The sequence below is a fragment of the Myotis brandtii genome, unplaced genomic scaffold (genome assembly GCF_000412655.1).
Source record: "Myotis brandtii unplaced genomic scaffold, ASM41265v1 scaffold170, whole genome shotgun sequence".
Classification (NCBI taxonomy): Eukaryota; Metazoa; Chordata; class Mammalia; order Chiroptera; family Vespertilionidae; genus Myotis; species Myotis brandtii.
The window spans coordinates 572,632-584,139 of NW_005356260.1; the positions used below are offsets into that span (position 1 = coordinate 572,632).

The 11,508-nt window shown below is 49.8% G+C and overlaps 1 protein-coding gene across 4 annotated transcripts in view; it reads right to left on the minus strand.

Annotated features, from left to right (window-relative positions):
- Positions 1-4,312: 4,312 nt before the first annotated feature.
- Positions 4,313-11,508, minus strand: part of APLP2 (amyloid beta (A4) precursor-like protein 2) — a 29,733-nt gene continuing 22,537 nt past the window's right edge. For 2 of the 4 annotated variants that reach the window (XM_005863017.2, XM_005863015.2), the window contains 5 exons: positions 11,062-11,097; positions 8,352-8,437; positions 7,380-7,454; positions 6,929-7,084; positions 4,313-5,650 (listed from right to left, as the gene is read on the minus strand). In XM_005863017.2, the coding sequence (XP_005863079.1) occupies positions 5,549-5,650; positions 6,929-7,084; positions 7,380-7,454; positions 8,352-8,437; positions 11,062-11,097 (455 nt within the window). In that variant the 3' untranslated portion in view covers positions 4,313-5,548. The remainder of the gene's footprint in view (positions 5,651-6,928; positions 7,085-7,379; positions 7,455-8,351; positions 8,438-11,061; positions 11,098-11,508) is intronic. The other 2 variants (XM_005863018.2, XM_005863016.2) reach the window with 1 other exon arrangement.

An 11,508-nucleotide genomic window follows, 5' to 3' on the forward strand; every position in this document is an offset into this window, starting at 1 on the left:
TACAATAAAACTGCACATATTAAAGGTGCACAACCTGGTAAGTGAGACGTCCGTGTACACCTGTGAAACCATCGCGGCAATCAAAACTCTCAGCTTTGAATAGACCTTTGAACCCGGCTTTCTAATTGCTCTACTTCAAAGTGTTAAAACCCAATTTAGACAATCATAAGGCAGGGGCAGCGGAGTAACTCTCTGCGTGGGAGGCAGTGATCTCCTTCCAGAGAAGGGGGAGGGGGGACTTCCCAATGAGACACTGACACACATTTTCCTTCCTTCACTCTCAACTGAAGCCCTTCGTTTATTGTTTCCTCCTGGTGTCCTTCAATGTCCCAGGACACCAACTTGTATTTAGTGCTTCTTTAAGCTCCTGTGGACGGCGGCCGTTCCTCACTTACCTTGTTTTTGATGACTTGGGCGGTGTGCAGGCGTGCTGGTTGGATTATTTTGTAGGGCGCCCCTCGATTTGGGGTTTTTCTCCTAAGATCCTGAGGTTGTGCGTTATTGGGGAGGAAGACCAGAGGTAAGGTGCCATGCTTGTCACACGGGATCAAGGGCACCTGCTGTCATCATGTCACTGTGACGCTGGCCCTGACCACCTGGCTGAGGCCATCTCTTTGCTTGAACTAAAACCAGCAATATTTTACTGGACCCAAAAGGCTTTGTACCCTTAACAACTTAAGGGGGGGGGGGAGTCATCATCGTATGCCTTTCAAGTTTTTACTTATGCCAGTACATGTTTATAATTTTAAAATAACTATACATACAGGCACGTACGAAAAGTGTTTCATTGCTGGAGGCTGCTACTCTAATCTCAGTATTTTAATCTCCACCAGACCTGGTGAATGTGGCCAGAGAACTCCCAAGGATTCCTCAAGAAGGTCATGCCCCAACCATTTCTAGAAAAATGTTAATTATGTCTCCGGTCCCATTCTGTGTGCACTGGAGCTGCTCCGCAGTAGGGATGCCCCGTGGAAGTGCCCACAGAGGACAGACACCATTTCCGCTCCCAAGGATTCCTCAAGAAAGTCATGCCCCAACCATTTCTAGAAAAACATGTTAATTATGTCTCCGGTCCCATTCTCTGTGCACTGGAGCTGCTCCGCAGTAGGGATCCCCGTGGAAGTGCCCACAGAGGACAGACACCATTTCCCTTTTGCATAGAGGGTAACAAGGCAAGATACCGCCCTCCTTGTTTTAAAAGGACTTGACTCTTCGTCCCAGAAAACAGAGCCTGCTGCACAAGCCACAGACTGGGCTCTGGGTAGAACAGCAGGGACTTGGTGGCCATATCATAGCGGTAAAATGAGAGGAAAAGCCATACGGGCCCTTCTAGTTCCTGTCATCCACCTTGTCCGTGTCCATCACTTCCAATGAGTACCAAGAGAGTAGAGTAGACCCCTGGACCTTCCCAAATTTTAGGGACTCATCGCATCACAATCTGGGTCTCCTAAAACAAGAATGTCAGTGTCAGCCTGGCCAGTGTGGCTCAGTGGTTGAGCGTCGACCTATGAACCAGGAGGTCACGGTTCGATTCCTGGTCAGGGCACATGCCTGGATTGTGGGCTCGATCCCCAGTGTGGGGCATGCAGGAGGCAGCCAATCAATGATTCTCTTTCATCATTGATGTTTTCAACTCTCCCGCTCCTCCCTTCCTCCCTGAAATCAATAAACATATATTAAAAAATAATGAATGTCAGTGTCAGAGCAACTGAAACTGAGCAGATTCCCAGGATACTGGGCTGGCTCGTTTGTCACTGTAGGCGACAGAGGCAGAAGGAGAAGGGACCAGTCAGCTGAGAGCTGCCGGCACCTGCAGCTGACAGCACAGTGAGGTGGGCAGGGCCACATTCCTCAGACAGCAGGCTGAGTCACCAGGGAGAAACTGAGAGGTGAGTGAGTTTCTCTCAGGATGTGTCAAGGGGCCGGTGAGGGGCTGGTCCCTGACTTACACCATCCCCATGGCATTTTCTTTCAAAATTAAACTTTCTCTACCACATGTACAGCCCTCCATCCATTCAGGGTGAGGGAGAGATGTGGGCTTGGTTGCACTGACATTCACCTCTAACCCTCAATGCCTCTGTACTGGCCCCATCTGTGTAATGAATGGGTGAACAGAACTCACTTCAAGTTCACCAGCCCGAACTTCTCCAACGTCCATCAACAGGAGAGCTGGTGATGGTCAAAGTCCCAACAGTTGACCAGCGGATAGGTCCTCACTGACACTCACCAGCTTGTAGGATGACTGACACGTGTACCGAACAAGGGCTGACGGACAGCTACCTGGGCCTGCTCTCTGCTCCATCCCTCACCCCTGGACTCGGACAACCTCAGCTCTCTAGGAGAAAGCCAGGCTAGAAAGGCTTAAACAGTTAAATGAGACAACGCCTATAAAGCGGCCAGCAGGGGGCAGGCATATAAGAAAGGAATGAAGCTGGCCTGTGAGACTTGGACTTCCGAATGCTGGATCCACACTTTCCAACTGACCCTGCACAGGGTTAAGTGGCTTCACTCTTCTCACTCTGGCAGAAACTAGAGTCAAAAAATTCTTTCAAATTTCATCTTTTCTACAACCTTCCTGGCAGCAACGTGAGTGGCCGGTGTAGGAGGGAGAGGCAGATGAGGAAGTACGGACGGTTACAAAGAACCAGCCTGTTGAACTGGTTCGCCCCAAGGTACTTCCTGGCCAGAGGCTCTTAAAATGCACACTCCCTATTCTAGTATCCTAGGGAAGATGCCTCACATGTGTGCACACATGGACATTTACACATACACATGCCTGCTCTGCTTATAATGCACCACATAGGTAAACTGGCATTACACTGAATGTCAACTATAACTGAAAAATGACAGAAAAAAAATAACTCAAAAATGAAGGCTGCAAACACATCTCTGAAAACTTAGCCACAAGACCTATTCATTGTCTCCAGTACCAAGAAAAGTCTCATTTAATAAATAAACTTTGCCGGACAAAACTCTTGGCTGGCTTTCTCTCTTACATTTTTTTTTTAAAGCTAATTTGTACTTTATTCTATTTTTTTTAAAAATATATTTTTATTGCCTTGAAAAAGGAAGGAGAGGGAGAGATAGATAGAAACATCAATGATGAGAATCATGGATCGGCCGCCTCCTACCCACTGCACTGGGGATCGAGCCTGCAACCCAGGCTTGTGCCCTGACAGAGAATGGAACTGTGACCTCCTGGTTCATAGATCAATGCTCAACCACTGAGCCACGCGAGCTGGGCTGTACTTTATTCTTAAGTTTGATCAAACAAATGACCACTACACATTTACAGGAAACCAACAGCACAAAGGACACAGGTAATTTAGAAAAGGTAATCTTTATAACCCTGGCCAGTGTTTCCCAGTGGTTAGGATGTCAGCCTGCACACCAAAGAGTCTCAGGTTCGATTCCCAGTCAAGAGCACACACCTTGGAAGTTTGATCCCCTGCCCAGCTGGGGCAACTAATCAATGTGTCTCTCACATCGATGTTTCTCTCTGTCTTCTCTCCCTCCCACTCTTTCTAAAAAGCAATGGGAAAAATGTCCTCAAGTGAGGATTAAGGAAAAAAAATTAACATAAACTCAGATGAATTTGCCATCATAAAAAGAATGCTCCAAGAAATAGTAGGAGGAAGCAGCTCTTAAGAAATTTTAAAATAGGATGACAACGTTCACTAGAAATGCTGGAAGACAAAAGCAAAGCAATCGTTCAGATTCTAGAATAAAGCTAAAGAAAAAGAAGCAATCAGGGAGGTTCGGGTCTAACCAATTAGAATTTTAGAACATACTTAAGTTATAATGGAGGAAAGCATTGAAGAAATAACAAAATTATTTCTCTGAGATTCATAAAAGACACATGCCACTAGGTTGAAACCACTTTCCCTGTTATTTTTTTTAAATGTATTTTTATTGATTTCAGAGAGGAAAGGAGAGGGAGAAGAGCAACATCAATGATGAGAGAGAATCATTGGTTGGCTGCCTTCTGCACGCCCCACAAACATCTCTCTGAAAATTCAGCCACAAGCCCTATTCATTGTCTCGCATCAGCTCTCAACCCTGGCATGTGCCCTGACCAGGAATTGAACCGTGACCTCCTGGTTCATAGGTCGATGCTCAACTACTGAACCACGCTGGCCGGGTGTTATTTTGATAGAATTCAAACTCAAGAGTCCGCTGCGTGTGCTGAGTAGAGTAATTCGCGCCCGTCAGCGGCTGGCACCCGCAGGGAGGGCGAGTCCCACCGTCCCGGAGGCAAGAGTGTCAAAACCATCACAGAGTGACGCCAGGCCAATCACACAAGGAGTCCTGGTGGAAGTTAAAGTATTTATTGATGTGTTTAAACTCTGTACATTCTCCACAGATCAGATTAAGGAGTTTGTAGGTGAAGTTTACCTGTGCATAGTGGGGAGAGACATGGATAAGGGGAAGGGAAGGGGAAAAACAGTCACAGGGAAATAGAAAAAAATACACCACAGGTTACCAGAACCTTCAGAATAAAAAAAAAGAGGAAGCGGTGACATCAACATCAACTACACAAGCATGACAGAGGCGTGGAAGGAACGAAGCCTCGCCGCGCTGCATGTGTCAGGCATCGCCCGGCCTCCTGCTACGCAAAGCCCGTGTCTCCGGGCACTGCCCCATGATGGTCATCTTCTGAGTGAACACCAGGCGGGTGCGGGGGGAGGGCAGGCAGTCAGGGGACAGCGGGAGGTGGGTCAGTGCCTTCAGAGGGAAATGCCCACGGAGGTAAAGACAGCACATCGGACATTACGTGGAGGGAGTGAGGTGTAAAAAGCTATGGTGGGTGAACGGTGGACGGTGAGGTCATATACACACTACAGGCTACTATCCGTGGAAGAACTGGATTTCGAAGGAGAGGAGTGTGGGCGCCCATTCTGTGTACACGGGCTCCGCTCAAAGATGCTGGGACGCAAATGCTTTAACTCCTTGGTGACACTGAGGAACCAGCAGCGGGAACGCTAGATCCCAGGAAACTGGTCCTTTACAATGACTTGGAGAGGGATCAGATGTGCTTCAATGGTCTCACAGTTCCCTACCCACTTAGTTTCTCAGCGACTTCCTGAAGCTCATTGAAAAAGGAAATACTGCCTTTTAAAAACTAAGAACCAGGACAGTGGATGAGCCTCGGTGACTTATTAACGCAACCGGGACATCGCCCTGCACGGACAGTGTCACTGCAAACCAGCACCCCCACATCGATGGAGAGCACGTGAGACAACACAACAGAAGGGGATGCCTGGTTAATTTAAAAAAGAAAGCTACATCAGTCAGGTATCTGCAATAGACCATTTTCTCATTTCTTTAAGGTTTATATATCATATAGTTATATTAACATTTTCACCCATTTAAAAGAATGGAAATTGTGATCCTACAGTAGTACTTTATAGTCTTAGTGATCCAAGAGGTCTGAATGTAAGATGAGCTCCTCTGGAAGTAATTGTCGGTCAGCAGTCGATCCAACACACGGACCTCCTGGCCCACCTGCACCCCCACTCCAGTGGGGGGGACATGCGCCTTCTCCCCCTTAGACCTGCATCTGCTCAAGATACTTGTAGGTCGGGTTTTCATAACCGTGGTTCTGCATCTTGTTCAGGTGGCGCTCCTCAGGGGTGAGCATGGGGTCGACCTGCAGGAACAGAGATTGTGGGTCACAGCAGGGCACCCAGGAGACAGCACAGGGCTCAGAAAACCTGGGACCACCACCAGCCCAGTGTCTTGTTTCCACTGGGTGAACAAAACGAGTGAGGACACAGGACAAGGACAAGAGGCAATGCTTCTGCACGCTGGAGCCCTAAAAGCCTAGTCCAAGTTGGAGAACAGTGAGCTGAATTTCCTAGCTCCACAGCCAGGAGCGAGTCTCAGTTCTGCTCCCCGCCACCTGGGACAGCGAGGGGAACATCCCTATAAAACAGGGCTGAGGCCGATGCTCTGCAGGGTCTTCCCAGCTCAGAAGCTCTAACACCAGGCCCTGTGCTACAGGAGCTGGAACCCAGTAACTGAGACATGCCTGGAGCTAATATTCCAGAGCGCGCTACGTCCTTCATTTTCCAGAATCGAGAGACCCTGGCATTTCCACCGTCTTTATTGCACTCATTTTCCAGAATCGAGAGACCCTGGCATTTCCACCGAGTGGTGAGTTCTAACTACCCATCAGGATGGAGAGAAACAATCTGTTCTGCTTTCTACATTTCTTGTTGCCTTTTTTTCCCATTAAAAAATAAGAATAGCTCGGCTGGCACGGCTCAGTGGTTGAGCGTTGACCTATGAACCAGGAAGTCACAGTTCGATTCCTGGTCAGGGCACATGCCTGGGTTGTGGACTTGCTCTTCAGTGGGGGGTATGCAGGAGGCAGCCGATCAATGATTCTCTCTCAACATTGATGTTTCTCTCTCCCTCTCCATTCCTCCCTCTGAAATGAATTAAAAAACATATTAACAAACAAACAAACAAAAAGAATAGTATTAGTCCTGGTTATAGTTTTAAGACTGAACCACTCATGATTACCACTGTTGCCTGATCTGCCACAGACCTGACTTGTTCTTTATAAAACAAGTCAAGAACAAAGAAGAGCATTACAGTCCTCCATGCTCAGATACCCAACATGCCTGAAAAAAGGAAACACTAAGAATCGGAGAGACAGGTCCACCCTCTGCAACATAAAATGCTCTTAGGATTTCCTCACATTCACAGTCAAAGCCAAATTAATGTTAACGTCGGTAACAGCCCTTTGTCACAGAATCAACGTAATTCAGTTGGGGCTGACTTTCAAAACATGAGCTAATGATCCAGTGAGCGATCTAGCTGACGGGCAGCGCCCAAGAACAGACATCTGAACGCCAGCAAGCCCCGCCAGCAGAGAGCAAGCCCCCATCTCGGGGCCAGCGGGAGAAGCCCAGCCACTCACCTCCACGATCCCATGGCTGATGGTGCCGTACTGCCTCTTCCTCAGCATCACCAGGCTGATGACTATGACCGTAGCAATGGCCACCGCAATGACCAGCAGGCCGATGAGGGCACTGCTGCTCAGACTGAAGTCTTCCCGCAGCGGCCCCACAGATTCCTACGGGACAAGGCAGACGTGCAGGAAAGCCCGTGACCACTTGCACGGCGTGGAAGGCAGGCAGGACCGAGACGCCCTCAGTCAGGGCCATGCCCTCCAATCCTGTCCCGAAGCCCGAGCAGCTCCAGGGCCCAGCTTTCCAGGTCCCACCCACCTGGAGGATCCCCACTTTTCCAGGTACTATCTGCCTGGGAGGACCCCCACTTTTCCAGGTACCATCCGCCTGGGAGGACCCCCACTTTCCCTGTCTCCATGAAGATTAACCCCCCATTAGGTTCTGGGGCTAAGCACATACCGGCTCTTCCTCAAGGCCTCCAACTCTCTCAGAATTGAAGATCATCTCCTTCACATCCAGAGTCTCATCAATGACCTGCAACACATGGAAACGTCAGTAACTGGGGGGGAATCTAGTGTAAATGTAACGCCATTACGTGTGGTGGAGGGAAGCAGATACCGGTGGACACCACACCCACCAGTTCTGCCTCATTCACCTACCAGTGGTCGGCAAACCGCGGCTCGTGAGCCACATGCGGCTCTTTGGCCCCTTTAGTGTGGCTCTTCCACAAAATACCACGTGCGGGCGCGCACATACAGTGTGATTGAAACTTCCTGGCCCATGCACAGAAGTCGGTATTTTGTGGAAGAGCCACACTCAAGAGGCCAAAGAGCCGCACGTGGTTCACGAGCTGCAGTTTGCCGACCACTGCCCTACACCCACTCGAACCCCTGGAAGGAGCATGTGGGTGCAGGGTCACATAAAGCAGAGGGTCCTTCCAGGGCCTCTACCTGCATCTCCCCTTAGGGAACTGTTGTGGGAGATACTTCAGGACAGATTACCAGGAAGCCCAGTTGAAACATCAAACTCTGTTAATAATAATCCAGAAATAGGAGAGAGAGAAAATGCTAGAATGATTAACAGGAGGTGTGAACCTAAGGCAGCACCGAGCCGAAGCCAGTCTCCTCCACGTTCACACTATGAGTCTCTCCTCACTGGAAAACGGCCTCTGACATCCTACCCGTCTCTTTAGTCACAAATATATTTTCCCACTGCACAGCAAGGAAGGGGCTACTGCTGAGAAGTAACTCTTCATCCCTGTTACACCCAGAGGCTAAACACGGGAACCGTGGGAGCAGCTGGGGCCCACCCGCCTGCCACCGTTTGGAAAAGGAACACGCGGGCCACCTGGAGGGCACCCCAAACAAGGCCACGCACGCACATTACTCTCCACATGAAAACAGGGCGGGGCAAGAGAGAGAAATGGCTCACCATGTTTTCATCCACTTTGTTCTTGCTGTTGATCACCTTCTCCTCGGCGCCTATCAGCCCTCCGTCCTGCTCGCCCAAGCCAGAGCCTGTGTGGAGAGAGCGCAGCTGCATTTCCCAGGGCATCTGTGCCCCTCACAGAAGCAGCGACGCCCTCCTGGGGGAGCCTCCTGGGGCAGCGGCCCGAGTGCCTCCCCCTCCCCGCAGCGCAAGGCGCTCCTCGGCTCCCGTGCGGAGGAAGCGCTGTGCTGGAGGGATGGATGGAGCGGGCGGTTTCCAGAGGCTGATGGAGTAATGGAGAGGAGCGCGCTGACTGGACCAGCTGGGAAAGATGGAGCACAAGCCTTCAGAAGACTGCTTATTGTAAGAGCACGAAGCTAGAGCCACGGCCTTCCAGCATGGAACCCACGGGACGCCCCAGGTGACACTACTGAGCCCCTCCTCCTCCAACAGCTGGGGCTCCCTTCCCATGAACAACTGTCAGACCTCCGGCATCTTTTATCCCACAGGCAGTTCTTTCTGCTTGAAATAACCTCCTTGACCTTAAGCCCTTCCCACTTGTCCTTCAAGCTACAGCTGCTCTTGGGAGACATCCCCAGGTTATAGCACTTCCAGCACCATCTGTAATCATGGATTTTCTCCTGTTTCCCACCAGGCTGTCCCCTCTCTGGGCCTAGATCACAGATGATCACATCCCCGATGGTCATGAGAGCACGGACAGGAAGGAAGCTTCCATAAAAAGGCGGAATCCTGACGTCAGGGCGGAAGGCACCTTTCTTTAAAGGAAGCAACAACAGCACCACTCCTCTTGCCAAGGTCAGACATGGCCTGAGCCGACGTCACTTGTGCGTGGCACTCCAAACGGCCGCACCAGAGACAAGCCAGTGCAGCCCCGGCAAGAGGAAGCGAGGAGCAAGCCTCTCTCTTTTTTATTTTTAGCTCCAAAGCATGTGATTCCCAGCTACCCTAACACTTGCTCATTAATAAAAACCTACACAGTTCTTACAGACGTCTGATTTGAACCTCTTATAAACAGAGCGACCTGACAGGATGCTCAGCATTCAAAGCGGCCACCTGCCAGCGAGGAACATTCCAACACGAGCATCTGCAAAGCCGGCCAGCCACCGGGGAGCGTTCCAGCTCACGCCACGGAGCAATGGGTAACAGCTACTGCTGACCCCGCAGGCCGCTGACGCAGCCCCTCGTGAGCGCACAGCCAACAATGACGCCAGTTTTCTCTAGGGCTTTCATTTTAAAGAATTAATTTCACAGCTGGATTCTAGGGGAAGTTAAGCCAGGGCTGGCATTTGTTGTCTCAAAATGCCAATGAAACGGCACCTCCACTATTTGAAGGAGAGGAACGGTGCCCCCTCAGCAAGCATGCGCCTGCCAAGCCTGAGCCACTGTGACTGACTTTCCACCACTTCTCTCACATTTCCTCCTTAAACTGGGAAGGTCAGGGGGCAGGATCCTATTTGGGAACCAACGTGGCACTGGATCTGCTACTAGTCCACACTGTTTAAGTACTTTTTTGGTGATATAACCCACGTGTTTCTTAAATACTAACCAAAACCATTTTGATTTGGAGAAACGCATAAACAAACGGCTTTAAGAGACCAAAAGTTAATGTTTCAATTATCCCAACTAGTAACAGTTGGGGTACGAGGGTGAAAGCCAGCTAACCTCCTAAAAAATGTACCTTGATCTGTGAACATAACATCTTAGGCGTGACCTGTAAAGATCTAGGGTGTGCTGTTCAGAGCAATGTAACCACAGTGACCAAGAGGTAGGTCATAGTGAAGCATTCACATTAGAAGGCTGGAGTCGTACTTCTGTTCTGAGATAAGCTGGGGCACCCCCACCACCGCATGCTGGCCCGGGAGCACCACCTGGCCCGCCACAGCCTGTCTGCAAAGCCCACCGTGGGCTCGCAGACACACACTGAGAACACGAACCCTCAGAATGGCTCCCGGTGACTGCAGACACTGGACGACCCAGCAACCTGGGACATTCAGCAGTCGACACTGCATTTTATGCAACAGAAACAGCAGAGGCTTTGAAGACAGAGGAGCTGGGTTCAAATTCTGGTTTCTCTGCCTCTTAAACTCATTACTTTGAGCAAGTTCTGTAACTCTAAGGTTTCTTGACTGCCTCATCTAGGAAACAGCTAAAAATCCCACCTACAGTGCCCATATAATGTTACCTCTTCCTGACACGAGACCCACCGCAGAGCCTCCACCTGCTGCACCCATCGGCTTCTAGAATGCTCTGCTTAATGCAACAACCAGGGGACATGAGACAACTACAGTGGACAGGTGGGCACAAAGGGCAAAGACAGGCAAAGAGGGAAAAGACATAAGTGGGAGCAGCAAAGAAAAAGATTAAAAAAAAAAAACTCTCTACCTGACGGAGATTAAGCCTATTTGCTTTCATATGGTCAAAGTCTCCCTGGATTAAAGGACTTAGAAAACACCTCTGGCTACTCTGTTTTCTGGGCACCCAGAGGGCAAACTTGGGATGGCCACCTGGTGACCAAGGTCACTGGCACTGGGCTGGATGCTGGAGACAGGACTGCTGTGGCTCCACGCACAGCCACGGTGGAGGAAGGAGGTGGAAACAGTCGGTGATGTTATGAAACAGAACATGAGATTCGGACACACTGGGGAAGTGACAGGGATGAAGGTCTTAAAGGGAACATCTCTGACAAACCAACCTTTTTTCATTGGGTGGTACAACTCCGGCTGGGTGTCTAGCAGAAAGGAAAACAATAAAAACAAAATAGCACAAAAGGAGATTAAGAAGGAAAATGGCTTTCAAATTTCCTACTTTAGAATTCCTCTACAGTGCGAACCAAAACTCCTCTTCCTTAAAACCCGGCCTGAAAGTCCCACAGACCAAACAGCAGTGAGGGCTGGAAGGTGGGAGAGAAAGGAGGTCTGTCTTGGGTCTTCTGGGGGAAAATTTGTGAGATTCCCAAATTATTTAGCTCAGCCCACAAAATTCTTTTTCTTAGAAAAATAACAAAATCAGAAGTTGGTAGATTGCAGTTTTCTGAAAAGGAGACAAGGTCTTACTTCAAATATGCCCTGATGCTCCCACCCAAGGAGCTGTGTAGGCATGGCCGCCATGCTTGCCACGGAGCCTGGGGTTGGGAGGGCAG